Source organism: Dysidea avara, chromosome 11 (genome assembly GCF_963678975.1).
Source record: "Dysidea avara chromosome 11, odDysAvar1.4, whole genome shotgun sequence".
NCBI lineage: Eukaryota > Metazoa > Porifera > Demospongiae > Dictyoceratida > Dysideidae > Dysidea > Dysidea avara.
The window spans coordinates 3,169,061-3,185,915 of NC_089282.1; the positions used below are offsets into that span (position 1 = coordinate 3,169,061).

A 16,855-nucleotide genomic window follows, 5' to 3' on the forward strand; every position below is an offset into this window, starting at 1 on the left:
ATTCAGAAAAGTGAACTGGCAATGGATAAGCAGTTACTTTTACGTTTAGATAAGGTGTTAACAGAGGTCCTGATAACTGTGGATACAACTGTACTATAAATTCCACAATAAAATACCTTCTTGTGTCTTGGTGATGTCTCTTGGATCATCTTTTCACCAGTGTGGCTACAGTGACAGATTATCCACCATTCTCCTTTCTTCTCCTGCAATGGGCACTGTCACACTTGAAGTACTCACTCTATACACTCACTATATGTAGTGATCTCTTGACTGGATGAACTACTTGACAACTTTACAGCTCATGTGACAACTCCACACACCCACAACATTGCTAGTAATTATAGGAGCATTTATAATTTCAGTACAGTATTTAGTGAAATACAACAGTGAGGAGTAACACATCCAGGCTGAGATTCCAAACACGGCAACTTGCTAATTTTATAAACCATATACTAGTTTAAGCAAATGGACCACAACATTACAGTGAACCATCCCAGGAGTTACATAACATCTTGTTTTGATTTATACACTACTAACAAAGTACATACAAGACTAAGTAATGGAATAATTTCAGAGATCTCTACTATTTATTTTCATATTTAGTAGTCCTGTAGACTAATAAATGAATCTCTTTGTAGTTAGTATGAAATAATTATTCCATTCCACTATAGTCCATTTCACTATAGTGCATTCCACTATAGTCCATTCCACTATAATTCATTCCACTATAGTCCATTCCACTGTACTATACACACTCCCACAAATACACTATTAGGATACGGAGATATAGAGGAAATTTGTTCCATGTGCAGATATAGGGAAGCAAGGAGGTATGCACTGGCCTCTCTATGATCCTTAACTGCTTTAGAAAGATCGAGATACTCTAAGAACATTAAATGTGATACAACAGAAGATGTCCTCGGAACTTATCTGAGTAATTAAAAATTATTAGTGGGGACATACAGCTTGGTACACTGTGAAATTTTATATTATCTAATTTATTCAAAGAGGAAGGGGTAGCTACAAAAGGCTAAGCCTGCACAACGGTGCTTCCCAAAAACTTACATATCTACAGTGGCGATTCTAGGGGGGGCCAAGTAGGGAACAGCATGACTATTGTTGTATGGCTATATGATTTCCCTCTGCTATAGCTCAGCTCTTTTCAAATCTGGTCAAGAATCTCAAGTTTCCATCATGTGTCACGGGTTATTACGCCTCTTATTATGTTCCCCATAATGCCTAATACAAAATGTATGGTTACACCAGGTTAGTTTAGGCCATTTTGACATGCCAAAATTTCTGTGAATTAGACTTCTTCTGGTATCATTGTACTTGTAGAGTTGCCTTACATGTATCACACCCAGAAAGTTATTAAACAGACATGACATGGATAGTTATGCAATAATTAATTTTCAATGAAAATGTATTGGACATGCCTGTTCCAGTTGGTATTTTTGCCATGAACAAATAATATAGGAAATGTCTGCAAACTTCTTGGTATGAAAAATAATCCTTAATAGCATGACAATTTTACCTTGGTCAGTCACTATTTACCATAGAGTAAGCCACCGATGTTCGGCCACCAGAAAATTTTGGAGAAACTGCAAAACGTATTCCCTTGAAAATTGCACTTAGACACTCATCAACTAGCACGCCAACTTTTGTAGGATTTCTTCAAGGACTGTGTGTTTGGCAAGGTATTAACTCTATATCTGAATCACATGACGTTTTGGCCAGAAGTAACTATTTTCAGACCAAACCAAAATGAAAAAATTTAAGCATGTAGCTATAGGGTAGTCACTTAAGGTCTAGTCCACCAAGTATCAGCTTATAAATCAACACTATGCCTCAGATATTAGTAAATGTATGAGCACATGTAGGCCAATCAAATTTTGGTCATTCATTGGTGCATATAACTACAACTGCTGATGAAATTTATGAACAAATTTAGAGGATTTCAGTTGTTTGACACCAAAAACATCAATTTGAGTGCTTAGTATATTTTGTGACGATCTGTAGCTGGACCTACTACAAAGCCACAAGCAAACGTTTTCAGTAAAATCTTCACTTAGAACAATCTCATATGAAGAATGACGCAGTGTTGAGGCATTTTAAATGGAATTTCAGTGACTGTTCTATTAGAGTAGTTTAAATATTTTGACTTCTTTATTAACTCAAACCATGGTTCAGAATCAGAGGAGGTAGGACATGATGTCACGATAATTGCGTGACATATGCATACTGTACATTATGCCATAGGGTTTAGTTCTAGTAAACCGTGAAGATCAGCGTGGTATTTATTGTCTGATATAGTAATCCAATAGTGAAGAAATCGTTTCATCTACTAAGCCCCACTAAGCTCCAACAATATCATGGTAAACTTTGCAATAGAGCATTATTTAGAATAAATTCTGATCTTATAGTTTCAGCATAGATAATAGAGTACTTAAAAGGGACAGGAAACGCAATAATGTGATGTCACAAAATTACGGTGGCCTGTTCCGGTCTATTTCCCAGAAATTTCTTTCATTTCTGGGAAATTTCCGAGAAATTTCTTCACTTTTTCTCATTTCTCAACAGTTTCTCTAAAGTTTCTCAATTTTTTCTCTATTCTTGAACTTTCCCTAAAATTTCTTTAGTACTTCTCGATCTTTTCTCGTTTCTCAAAAATTTCCATAGAATTTCTTTGAGAAATACGACGTCATGTGCACGTGATATTTGTTATTATGGGATGGTGTCAAGCACGGCACTATCATGGCCATTCCTGCTTTGCATACAGTGGGTGAGGAAGATTTGATATTACGTTATTTCAAAGACGATTATACATATGAGGACATTTGCAAGTTTTTACACTTACGGCACGGTATAAACTTAACAATGGATCAACTGAGGAAGCGACTGAAGAGGATGGGCTTGCGAAGAAGAGACAAAAACGGTCAAACTTCCTTTGAAGAAGTCGAAGCGGCTATTAAAGTAAGTTGTGTATCCATGAAAGTAGTTCATTCGCATACTCCCTTCTCCACAGCTGTTTAGTCTATAGCCTATCTGTAGGTCCCTAGTGGGAGATATACTTTTTTGCACCTATTAAATCCCCAACTACCATGGTCCACAGATGTGGGCTGAGATTGCGGATGGTGCAGGGAATCTGTAATTTTCAGCTCCTTACTTATAGGAGAAGTATAGGCATTCAAGTAAAGCACAGGAAAATAGTTAGTGGGACAGTCACAGGAAGGGATGTGCAATCTTGTGGTGTTGATCTATGAATTCCAAGTTGCGAGTCGATATGCGTGAGTGGCCCCTTACATGAATACACGCAGTATCTTAGTATCCAAACATTCAAGGGACCCACATCTTTGCCTCAGTTTATAGCAATCAATTCCCCCCTACCCCAGCCTGTATCTGTGGTAGTCAGAAATTACACTGAATGGTATATTATAGCCTATAAAGCAAATAGTATTCAAGAGGTAACACACAAGCATTTGCTGTAGGCTGGCAGATCTGTAACAACGGTCAATCTAAAATTGTAACAGGTCAATATCTTGCGAGGACACTGGTAAAATGTTCTCCACACATCTTGTACTGGAAAAGTATCTTATTCACAGGTCAAGAATTATAAAATTGTTAGTGTTGAAGAGTCGGTATCATAGTACTACAATACAACCTGCTGCATAGCTATGAGGGCTATTTTATTAAAGAATTTCTGTTGTTTATGAATTTCTGCCTATCCTATTATGAGTTGTGAGAGGATGCTTTCATTGTATGTTGCAGGCTTTGTGTAGCTTAAAGAAGGGTGAGAAGCAATTGTTCCAACTTCCATGCTACATGGATCCAACATTAGGACAATTGTTTACATTCATTCTACAGTCTTTCAAAATAAATGTGACTACCATTACTGCAATACTGTATTCATAGAAAGAAAGGGAGGTGTCAGGGAACTGCATTGGTTACCGCATATTGCACAAGAGGCTGAAAGAGAAACATAGTTTGCGTGTTGGAAGGTGAGTCAGTTGGTCCTTTATTTAGTCAGTAAGCAACATTTTGCTACAGAAATGTTGTGATGATGTTGTCAGCTTTGGATAACCCAGAAGGCGCTGCAGCTAGGAAAGGAAAAAAACTGAAGAGAAGGATGTATCACAGCAAGGTGTACTCATTTCACCAGATAATGCTTTATTGTACTTTGTGTCCACTTTTCTGGTGAACTGTAGAGGCCAGACTATATATGGCATTGTGACGGATATGATAAATTAAAGCCGTATGGTTTTGCCATACATGGCTGCATTGATGGGTAAGCAATATTAAAAACAAGTGTATAATCCTTATCTTACCTTCTAACAGCTACTCACGTAGAATCCTTTGGCTTCATGTGTCCCCCTCAAATAATGATCCATACATTATTGCAGGGTACTATTTAAATTGTGTAGAAAAATTAGCAGGTTAGTTGAAAACATGAGATAAATAATTTATAGTATACATACAACCAAGCATTAATCCTCTAACTCTTGATATTACTTGTTCAACTTTTTTGCTGAATGACTTAAGCATTTTCACAGTTTAATATTTTAGGATCGCTTTACTTTAATTGTCTACTGATGTGTTCCAAGGATGAAAATTTTGTGAAAACATCAACTTGCAATCCATATAGCGACGTTGCGTTTGAGTAGTACCATAAGATAGTTGCCTTTTGGGCATTGGAATAAGTGAATAGGTGCTGCCCTCAAAAATGGCAGAGGGTACAGTTGCCCACCCTCATCCTTCCCAATTCTCAGCTCCTGCAGGATGGCATTTTGATCCTCGGATATACAGTATATGTAAACATATAAGGCCAAGACATAATATCTAAATGTACTATAATAACGTACATTTTTAGATTTGATACAAAAAGGCTTACATTTGAATAGTGGCTGTAGCTATACTGTGTCAGTGAACATGCCTCACGGTGACAATCAAGACACACGGTAGTGTGTCGTGCGGCCCAAGAAGCCGGCGCGTAACACCCGTGAGTATATTGACAGGAAGAAAGAAAACGCAATTTTCGCACCTCCGTAGCTCTGTGCTTCCTTGATGAAACAAGCCGATTTTTGCTGTGGACATTCCCTCCAACTGCAGCACTCCACATTCCAAATTTGAGCGAAATCGCTTCGCGCGTTCCCGAGATATGCGACTTCAAAAATTGGCTCAGTTTCTTCGTTTTTTTTTCTTCTTATTTTTCTTTTTCTTGTCGCACACTTACAAAAATTGCTATAAAACTCGAACGCCATATCCGATTGCCTTGAAATTTGGCACACAGAAGGGGGATATAAAGGCGCATCTCGGTACCAACTTTGGCTGGAATACGATAAACAGGCAAAGAGTTATGAGCGATTATTCACGAAAATTAACACCAATATGTTGTCACGCCTACAGGGTAAACCGCGTATGGGAAGAAGCTGAAAATCGGTGGGTGAATAGGTTAACTATTGAACCTCAAACCTTTTGTGGTTTGAAAGAAATCGAGCTAAAAAACAGGAAGATACAACGAAAAAACAAACAGTGTGTAACAATTACGCAATCGAGATTAGCTAATAAAAATAACGACTGCTTGCCACGCCTACCAGATAAACCGCTTGGGGTAATGCTTTGAAAATCGTTGTACAGATGGAGTAATCATCTTAGAAAGGCTCATCAATGGTGTAGAAGAATCAGACTTAAAGCCACGGAGTTATAACACGAAATCCAACTTGGTGCAGCAAGTGCGAGATCGAGATACTCTAATAGAGCAGTCATCCTAATAGAGCAGTCACCCTGAAGAGAATTCAAGAGATCAGCTAGAAATAAGAAACCTGTATAGAGATCAGCTACACACAAGTCACCCTGTAGAGAGATCAGCTAGAAGAAGTTACCTTGTAGGGAGTTCATGCAACTATGGAAATGGATAGTTCAGCTAGAAAAAATCACCTTGTATAGAGTTCAGCTACAAAGAAACCACCATGTAGAGAGTTCAGCTACAAACAAATCGTCCTGTGGAGAGATCAATAGAAGAAGTTACCTTGCAGAGAGTTCAGCTACAAAGAAACCATCATGTAGAGAGTTCAGCTACAAACAAATCTCCCTGTAGAGATATTAGCTAGAAGAAGTTACCTTGTAGAGAGTTCAGCTACAAAGAAACCATCATGTAGAGAGTTCAGCTACAAACAAATCTCCCTGTAGAGAGATCAGCTAGAAGAAGTTATCTTGTAGAGAGTTCAGCTTCAAACAAATCACCCTGTAGAAAGATCAGCTAGAAGAGGTCACCTTGTAGAGAGTTCAGTTACAAAGAAACCACCATGTAGAGAGCTCAGCTACAAACTAGTGACTTTGTAGAGACATCAGCTAGAAGAAGTTACCTTGTAGAGAGTTCAGCTACAAACAAATCACCCTGTAGAGAGATCAGCTAGAAGAAATTACTTTGGTGAGAGTTCAGCTACAAAGAAACCACCACGTAGAGAGTTCAGCTGCAAAGAAATCACCCTGTATAAAATTCTGCCACAAGCAAATTGCCCTGTAGAAAGATCAGTTACCTTGTAGATAGTTCAGCTACAAACAGATCTCCCTGTAGAGAGATCAGCTAGAAGAAATTACCTTGTAGAGAGTTCAGCTACAAAGAAACCACCATGTAGAGAGTTCAGCTGCAAAGAAATCACCCTGTAGAAAATGCAGCCACAAACAAATTGAGATCAGTTAGAAGAAGTTACCTTTTAGAGAGTTCAGCTACAAAGAAACCACCCTGTAGAGAGATCAGCTAGAAGAAGTTACCTTGTAGATCGTTCAGCTACAAACAAATCACCCTGTAGAGAGATCAGCTAGTCTAAGAAGAAGTTATCTTGTAGAGAGTTCAACTAGAAAGAAACCACCCTGTAGAGAGATCAGCTAGAAGAAGTTACCTTGTAGATCGTTCAGCTACAAACAAATCACCCTGTAGAGAGATCAGCTAGAAGAAGTTACCTTGTAGAGAGTTCAGCTACAAAGAAACCACCATGTAGAGAGTTCAGCTGCAAAGAAATCACCCTGTATAAAATTCTGCCACAAACAAATTGTCCTGTAGAAAGATCAGTTAGAAGAAGTTACCTTGTAGAGAATTCAGCTACAAAGAAACCATTTTGTAAAGAGCTCAGCTGCAAACAAATCACCTGTACAGAATTCAGCTATGAACAAATCACCCTGTAGAGAGATCAGCTAGAAGAAGTTACCTTGTAGATAGTTCAGCTACAAACAAATCTCCCTGTAGAGAGATTAGCTAGAAGAAATTACCTTGTAGAGAGTTCAGCTACAAAGAAACCATCATTTAGAAAGTTCAGCTTCAAACAAATCACCTGTAGAGAGTTCAGCTACAAACAAATCTCCCTGTAGAGAGATCAGCTAGAAGAAATTACCTTGTAGAGAGTTCAGCTACAAAGAAACCATCATTTAGAAAGTTCAGCTTCAAACAAATCATCCTATAGAGAGATCAGCTAGAAGAAATTACCTTGTAGAGAGTTCAGCTACAAAGAAACCATCATTTAGAAAGTTCAGCTTCAAACAAATCACCTGTAGAGAGTTCAGCTACAAACAAATCTCCCTGTAGAGAGATCAGCTAGAAGAAATTACCTTGTAGAGAGTTCAGCTACAAAGAAACCATCATTTAGAAAGTTCAGCTTCAAACAAATCTCCCTGTAGAGAGATCAGCTAGAAGAAGTTACCTTGTAGAGAGTGAAGCTACAAACAAATCATCCTATTGAAAGATCAGCTAGAAGAAGTCATCTTGTAGAAATTTCAGTTACAAAGAAACCACCATGTAGAGAGTTCAGCTACAAACTAGCCACCTTGTAGAGACATCAGCTAGAAAAGTTACCTTGTAGAGAGTTCAGCTACAAACAAATCTCCCTGTAGAGAGATCAGATAGAAGAAATTACCTTGTAGAGAGTTCAGCTACAAAGAAACCATTCTGTAAAGAGCTCAGCTGCAAACAAATCACCTGTACAGAATTCAGCTACAAACAAATCACCCTGTAGAGAGATCAGCTAGAAGAAGTTACCTTGTAGATAGTTCAGCTACAAACAAATCACCCTGTAGAGAGATCAGCTAGAAGAAATTACCTTGTAGAGAGTGAAGCTACAAACAAATCATCCTATTGAAAGATCAGCTAGAAGAAGTCACCTTGTAGAAATTTCAGTTACAAAGAAACCACCATGTAGAGAGTTCAGCTACAAACTAGCCACCTTGTAGAGACATCAGCTAGAAAAGTTACCTTGTAGAGAGTTCAGCTACAAACAAATCTCCCTGTAGAGAGATCAGATAGAAGAAATTACCTTGTAGAGAGTTCAGCTACAAAGAAACCATTCTGTAAAGAGCTCAGCTGCAAACAAATCACCTGTACAGAATTCAGCTACAAACAAATCACCCTGTAGAGAGATCAGCTAGAAGAAGTTACCTTGTAGATAGTTCAGCTACAAACATATCACCCTGTAGAGAGATCAGCTAGAAGAAATTACCTTGTAGAGAGTTCAGCTACAAAGAAACCATCATGTAGAGAGTTCAGCTGCAAAGAAATCCCCACTGCCCAAATTTCAAGGCAATAGCTCTTTCCAATCTGAAGTTATCAATTGTCAAAGTTGGCAAATTGGATGTGTGGAAGGCCCCTTTTCGCAAATCCGGTCACATATGTATTATATGTGACCGGATTTACGAAAAAGGGTCTTCCACACACATCCAATTCTATGAACTTGAATGACCATACCTTTGTGCTCAAAGAAGATACTAACCTGAAATTTTGTTCATGCATTAACCTATGTTGTTACTCATCACTGTCCAAATTTCAAGGCAATGCTATTTTCCTATCTGACATTATGAACTGCCAAAGTTCGTAAATTGGATGTGTGTGGAAGACCCCTTTTCGCAAATCCGGTCACATATATATAATTTGTACATTTACTGATAAAATATTTAAAGTGCATCTACTTCATCTTTTCTTCTTCCTGTAGTAAAGAAAAAAACATAGGTTAAAAATTCCCAAAGCTGGCCATAGGCCGGCTTTGGGGTATACAAATACAAAAAGAAATGAAATCTAATCCAAAACAGCCAAGCTGTAAAAAAAGTGTGCGGCCCTCAGAAAGGCTATGGTGAAAAAAGATGTGAAATCCAAGGTGGCGGCCAAGAAATGGCTGTGATGGTAGGTTAATGGTAAAAATTTTAATAACGACAATTCAGGTGAATTTTTGTGCCGCTTCACAAAATTTACCTGAATTGTCATTATTAAAATTTTTACCATTAACCTACCATCACAGCCATTTCTTGGCCGCCACCTTGGATTTCACATCTTTTTTCACCATAGCCTTTCTGAGGGCCGCACACTTTTTTTACAGCTTGGCTGTTTTGGATTAGATAATTATGTATCTGTATAGTGTTAGAAAGGTAATCCTACAGTAATAGAGAAGAGAACAAACAATGATTATTCTATAATGTGTTTCTGTATGCCATACCTTTTGTCTATTGTTTCCATTTTTAGTGTACATTGTGGTGAAACACATTGCAGCTATTGTAATAAGTACGTACTCTTTTTTTGATGCACTGAGGTCTAAGAGCTGTTTTGTACTGATAGCACCGGCTACCCTTGAATATCCTCATTAGTTTTTTATACTATATTATAGGCTAATTACAACTGCAGTGTTTAATTAATCAATTGAATGTGGTATGTTTTAAGGCATATGATAGCTAAACATATAAATTAAAACTGATGTGTTTATTACTGTAGGGTGTCCTACAATTTTAAGAACGGACAGAGGAACTGAGAATACAAATATAGCATTTTTGCGAGATCAACATGACGATCCCTTTGCAAAGGAGAAAAGCTTCATGTATGGCCGATCTACTTCCAATCAAGTTTGTTTACCTTGTATTTTATTATTTGTTTGTTTTAATCGTGCACAAACTAGCGTATTGAGGCTTGGTGGGGGGACAGCTCCGCAAGAATGCAGCGCAATGGTGGATGGATTATTCTAAGGTGTGTGAAATTAGAGTTTCACATGTGATAAGTGCAAAATTGCTATGATTACAGGCTTTGAGAGAATCTGGTGAACTGGATGACAGCAGTGAATATCATATGTAAGTAAAAGAGTGTTGATTATATATGTATGGTGCTGTTGCATATATGCTAATAAACTTACTGTAAACAATTAAAATGCATTAGCAAACCAATTATATTAAAGTATTTCAATTTTGTTTGCATGCATCATCCAGTTTAAGGAAATATTGGCAATGCTTGAAATAAGAAAAAAAATGCTAGGTCACAGCGTCTGAACAACATAGGCGATTCTACTGGGGGGGTATTGTTAGTTTTAGCATTAGCACTAATTTTAAATCCTTATAATTGCAAAAATCCTGCAGCTTCTGGGGTCCTCCCCCCCCCCCCCCCCCCGACTCCCTTAAAATTCTGCTTTATGGTACAGTCATACAACATTTTATGCTGTCCCTCCACCTGTATATCAGGTCTAGAATCACCAGTGCTGAACAAACTATGTATGATTAGGCATTTGGTCACACAATTTATGCATTAGGTTATGTGAACATTCTACCAATATCAAGTACATTACTATGATTAAAAATTTTGTGTAGGCCAATGTCAAATTAAAAACATTAAAATAGTCATGTTTTCTGAGACAATGTATATTGGCTGGATTATAGTTTGGCTAACACAGCTATAGAATTTGTCAAAATACACATACTTTTCACCAATTAAACAATGGATTTTGTGTGCAGTGACTGCCTTCGATACTGTTTTATGGACTTGATACAAGCTGAATTGGATTACGTGGCACATGAATGGAACATTCATAGAATACGACCAAGTAATTATAATCCTGGTGGTATACCAGATAAGCTGTATTTTCTTCCTGAAGATGAAGGTATGATAAACTTAAATTTGAATAAAATGTTATGCAATTATTAGGGACACGATCATATAGACACACCGTGAGTAGTGATGATGTAGAATCTGCACGTGAATGGAGTGTCACTAAGCCCTGCTCTGTACCAAAGGAGTTCACTGATTTAGCTGAACATGTAATGAGTGAAGATAATATTTCAAAGCCTACAAATGCCGATGAAGCTATAGTATTGTACAAACATCTAAAAAGTGTCTTGAGTTGTTAAATATTTATTTCCCTTAGTTGTTGTATCACAGTCATCATATTGATTCTCTTTTTCGCATCATACTGCAAACAACACCCTTCTGATGGTTGGGTTGAGGTGTTGTACGGAAGGTAGAGTTTTAGCCACAATAAGTTGTGCCATCTCAGCATGGGTCATTAGTTTTCCCCACACATGCTTTCTCCCGAACACTTCAGATAAGACTAAACCAAAGCTCCAAACATCAGACGCAAGGCATGTGTTTCCAAAAAAGCATTCTGGTGAAGAATAATAAGGTGTGCCTTCAGCTTTTCCAACATTTGTCGTTGTACAAGCTGTTGTCTTGAGTCTGGCTAATCCCATGTCTGTTAAGTATACATGGAAAGTTCCCTTTTCAACCTGTGAACAATAATTATAATTTCTAACAAACCATAAAATTATTTTATTCATAAATAAGTTTAAAAGTACAATATTTACTTGGTTAAACGCTGCGGCTACTATTACCTTATAGTCTCAAAAATCGATGTGGCGACTATTCAAGCTTAACCAACGTTCGATACATGTGAACGATATTTAAGCCCTTATTTTCACAATCGATTGTGGGCCCCCCTCAGTGCGGCAACTATTAAAGGTGCGGCGTTTAACCAAGTAAATATGGTATATTGTTTTATGTGCAGCAGAAAGTCCAAAGTAATACAAAAGTACTTATGAAGTTTATTTGCACAATGTACAAAGCTTTTAAGGTACCATATCAGTGACATCTCATAACATTTATACCCAATCTTTCTCTAGTAGTACTATTAAGGCACCAAAGAACTTGACAAGTACACAGACAATGCTTGCCTATATTACATCAATCTACATATGTACTTACCAATATGTTCATTGGCTTTACATCTCGATGATGAATAAAAGGAGGCTTTCGTCCATGCATATAAGCAAGTGCCTGTGCCACTTGATCGGTTATCGACAGTTGGTCACTTGCTGAGAGTGGTATTTTCTGTGACGATAATTACACATGTAAAGATTTCAGTCAAGTCAATAAATGTACCTCTTTGAAAAGGAGGTTGAATAAATCTCCACCATGTACATAATTAGTCAAGATGTATACGTGATGTCAAGAGTTCATAATATAAAGAGGGGGGGATTCTACATGGTATTAAGTAAACTGGTAGCCGCGCTTAGCAGCCACATACCAATATGAATGTGTATGGTGCAGGGTGTGTGGGTATGGGTACTAGATGAGGGTGGAGGTGTATTTTCTGTCGGTTGAACAAAGTGAATTAGACAGAAAATAACCTCCAACCGGAATCGGAAGTTGTTGCACGTGCGGGTAGTAGGGTATTTAAATGTGTAAGGTGCGAATGTATGTCAATTCTACGCTGCGTATTTCAAAGTGTAGGCTACCCCCACCCACCCACCCTTGCAAGGGGTGATGAATGTACTTGTGATTGACAAGTTTGTTGGAATCCTTACCAGTTGTAGACCATTATGATTATCAAGGTGTTGAATTTGTTGACTGGATGCACACAGTACAGTTTTGTTGTTTTAGAGGGTGGAATTGCACTTTGGTTTTTTCCTGATGGGCAAAAAAAAAAAAAGAAAAAAAAAGTGTAAAGCTCATTGGGTTTTTTCCCTTAGGCTCACTTCGGCACAGAGAGTCTAAAATTTTGCACTGTGCAGGCCCCCACCCTCTACTAGGTCATATATTATTATGTATATTTTAGACTTTGTTTGTAGTAGGTATAGTTTCATATATTGTGGTTAGTAAGTTAGTGGTACTTTCTACATGGTATTAAGTAAACTGGTAGCCACGCTTGGCAGCTACATACCTCCCTCTCTATATTATGAACTCTTGGTGATGTTCATCTCTGGAATACCCCATGAACACAACAACGTTAGGGTGGCGCAGTGAGCTGTTCAGTGTAAACAAATGTTATAAAAGCACGTATGGAAATCATATAGCTATATAACTATTTTATCACCTTAAAACATTAATCTCACTCATGTCGACCTCATCTGATGTCAATGGAATTTACTTTGCAGCAACAAACGTTCCATTTAGTTCGGACAGGAACACCAACCCATAACCCCCTTACCAAGTTCACGTCCCAGTGTAAATGATGAAAATGGAATGAAGTGTTCATCTTCGTACATGCGTAGAGATTGAAATTGTGTTACAAAGCTGTGATATATTTACCTATTTTCTTGTCACTGCTGTGTTGTACATCTCTCAAAGCCACCTCATCATTTGAGTCAGATGGTATTGTGGCAACAACATGAGAAGTACCTGGCTCTGGTATTGGAGTATGAACATTAACTGGCTCACTGGGAATACCGATGATCTCTTGCTATATAGATTTCCAATACACATGATTAAATATCCCACATTCATCATATACACAAGACTGCTTACTTGTACACAGAATATCCTAGTCTTTGATGGGAACATGCCATGATGTGTAGATAATCTGCCAAAACCCATGGGCGGCCTTGCAAGGTGTTGGGCAACTTGCTTCCTTGCCCATCTGCCAAAAAATATTCACGACTTGCCACACCTGCTACGTTTTCCTTGTAACTGAAGAAGTATTTTATTCCTTCCTCAACCAATTCATCATACGTTGCTGTGGGTGCCATAGAAACCCCAACATTAGGTCCAAGTTCCTTGCAGTGTACACCACGTTGCTTTATATCATCGAACCTCATTCCACCAAGTGTAATCTAACATAATCGAACAAACTTATTGAGTCAGTTGCACACATGTGGCTAATGCTCAAGGGGTGGATCCATACTTTCAGGGTTTCACTTTTGCAACCCACACTTTTGAAGGCTCAGACCAAAAGCGGCAGAAATTTTGAGTGAATTTCAGTTTTTCTCAAGTTCAACATACAGTAAAACCAATTTGGCAACTGCCATTTGATTACATCCTGGACTGTTGCATTATTGTAGTGATGGTACAATCTATCGTATGCGGTGTATCTCATGATAATCATATTGTGACAAAGCTATATTGTGATATAAAAATTTCAACTAAATACATAGTAATTGCAATAAACAAGAACTTTCTCTGATAGAAATTTTCATCACTAGTTACAACTGCACTCAGAAACTTGTTGTTTGTATAAGTTCTCACCTGTAGACTGGCATCTAATGTTACATGTTAATTGTCGTCGTGATAATTATCATAATCGTAATAATTTTGCTTGCAATAATCGCAATATGCAATGTAAACAATAAGCTATATCGCACATCACTAGATTTTAGTGAATGCTCTATTAGAGTATTTTGATTGTGCTTCATTGATGATTTTTCAAAAAGGGTGCTCCATGGAACCCTCTCAAACCCCCTGGATCCACCACTGATGCTTATTAGAATAGTTAGTTATACACTGACCTTAATTAAAACTGGGTTTCTCTTTTGAACACTAGCAGCACATCTTGTCTTCTTAGAGCTATTTGATCGTTCTCCTCATTGGAGTTGCTTATATTTTTCAATAATCTCAGCTCTTTTACTGCTACCTAGTAAAATGAAAGTGCCATGTTGCTGGTGATGCCTATAAAACACTAGCTAGTCACGTTCCTCGTAAGCACCACTCATCAATTAGAAGTTTAAAACCCCCCATTTCTAGGAAGAGGTCTGGTGAATCATCCATACCATTCTTGTTCAAAATTGTTGCATGCAAATTAAGGCTGAGACCTTGGTGGTAAGATTATATGGTTGAAACCTCGGCGGTAAGATTATATGGTTAACGCCTTGGCGGTAAGATTATATGGTTAACGCCTTGGCGGTAAGATTATATGGTTAAGGCCTTGGCGGTAAGATCATATGGTTAACGCCTTGGCGGTAAGATTATATGGTTAACACCTTGGCGGTAAGATTATATGGTTAAGGCCTTGGCGGTAACAACAAATTGTATGCAAAAAGTTGCCGAACAAAAAGGTGTGGGCAGACGACAAAACTTTTTCTGAGGGGGTACTTATAATCTCTAATTGATAATGTCAAGAAGTTAAGGCAATACGGTCCGGACAGGAGACTTTCATGCGACTAGCTACATATTATACAAATTAAAGCAGGCATTAAAAGGAAAAATACAAGTTGGCTATAATAAAAATGTTATGAACAAAAAAGATATTTTCTGATAAGAGCTCAAGGCAGAAGATCCTGCTTTTAAAACACCATTGCTCATGAGCACTGCATATAGAGCATTTTGTTTTGACAAAAAACCAGACAGCTCTACAGACCAAAGCCAGGTTTATACATTAAAGTCAATACGCATGTGCTCGAACTACGTTCAGTAAGTGTAACAAGATAACGGTTGCTGGCTTACTTGCAGTTGGTGTAGGGGGTTGGATACTATGATTGGGTCCATATCTCATAATAGCTCCTGTGGTGGCTGATGATCTGCCCTTGCCAATGATATTGATGGCTTCGTCTCCCGTAATCTTGCCTTCCTTAACGCACTTGAACAAAAAAGAAACTTCATCTTTTACTGCCATATCCACGCGCACTTTTAAGTTGTACAGTAAGAACTCTTAATTACGCATTATGACGTCGTATGTCACGAAGAAATTCTATGGAAATTTTAGAGAAGTACTGATCACGTGCACATGACGTCTTATTTCTCAAAGAAATTCTATGAAAATTTTTGAGAAACGAGAAAAGATCAAGAAGTACTAAAGAAATTTTAGAGAAAGTTTCAAGAATAGAGAAAAAATTGAGAAAAAGGTGAGAAACTTTAGAGAAACTGTTGAGAAATGAGAAAAAGTGAAGAAATTTCTCGGAAATTTCCCAGAAATGAAAGAAATTTCCAGGAAATAGACCGGAACGGGCCACCATACAAAATACATGCATTTCTATTGGAATTCCGTGTATTACGTCACGAACATACTCGTTACGCTTGCTGCGCTTGTATCAAAGAGAAACAAATTGTTGTAACGACAGAATTTTGCAACCAACAACTGAGAAACTTCGCTACAATGAACTCAAGTAAGTAATCGAGGGAACTAGGATGGTACCAACCCTCAAGGAAGTTGTGCGCAAAATTAAAGGAGATTGAAAGTGAAAAAAACGGCTCAAAAATTACTTTAAACCACTTTACTTTCTTCGTGAATATATTCTATCCTTTTAACTGTGATAAACATATTCCTTACCATTTAACAGAGGGAACCAGAGGAAATATCAGAGCAAAACAGGAACTGTTGCTTGAAGAAACGACTAAGTATCTTCCATTTTTTACCAAAAGTTTAAACAACCTTGCAGTACAACGCAATGGTAAAAGACTGTGTTGGTGACACGCCTAGCTTACCACAAGATTCGAAAGTGGAACCGGCTATAAAAGAAGCGGTATGGATGAGGCATGAAGGTACTATGAGCGAAAGCATGACAGCATGTAACAATTACGGTTAATGCAATACGCTTTGTTACAAAATCTACGGTTTGAATTCTCTTGCCAAAGTCTCTCACAAAGGCCTAAATACTTGCTGCAGTCTGTTGGGTTACTATTTACGCTGCTTAGAACACTAATTCCCATGCTTGAGCACAAAACTGTCTTGTCCTTTCAAGTCACGCGAAACGGAAATCAAACCGGAAATCGCTTGCGTTTCCTATCCCTTTTACTCTATTATCTATGGTTTCAGGTACCTGTGTTTTTGTTTGCTGTATTCTTAGTTGTTAGTAGTAAAAGCAATCGACTTCAGTGTCTACAATGATGCAAGTAGCTAATACATTAAGTTTTTTT

At 37.8% G+C, this 16,855-nt stretch overlaps 1 protein-coding gene and 1 long non-coding RNA gene across 12 annotated transcripts in view; one reads left to right on the forward strand and one right to left on the reverse strand.

Moving 5' to 3' along the window:
* LOC136237935 (uncharacterized) overlaps positions 1-16,855 on the reverse strand; it is a 49,195-nt gene that overhangs the window by 2,588 nt on the left and 29,752 nt on the right. For 6 of the 10 annotated variants that reach the window (XR_010692651.1, XR_010692652.1, XR_010692650.1 and 3 more), the window contains exons 2-3: positions 251-331; positions 117-203 (exon numbers count right to left, since the gene is read on the reverse strand). Coding sequence is in view for 2 of the 10 variants with exons in the window: in XM_066028220.1 (XP_065884292.1) it covers positions 13,180-13,265; positions 13,319-13,469; positions 13,535-13,603 (306 nt within the window). In the remaining 8 variants the exon portion in view is untranslated. Of the gene's footprint in view, positions 1-116; positions 204-250; positions 332-10,772; positions 11,518-11,992; positions 12,119-12,169; positions 12,510-13,103; positions 13,266-13,318; positions 13,470-13,534; positions 14,124-16,855 lie in introns of those variants that run through there. The other 4 variants (XM_066028220.1, XM_066028221.1, XR_010692653.1 and 1 more) reach the window with 4 other exon arrangements.
* On the forward strand, positions 2,723-4,137 carry LOC136239361 (uncharacterized). Of its 2 annotated transcripts, XR_010693428.1 has the most exons (4): positions 2,723-2,973; positions 3,041-3,287; positions 3,913-3,998; positions 4,048-4,137. It is a non-coding gene; the product is annotated as an uncharacterized lncRNA (long non-coding RNA). The 2 variants fall into 2 exon arrangements; XR_010693429.1 differs by lacking the exon at positions 3,041-3,287.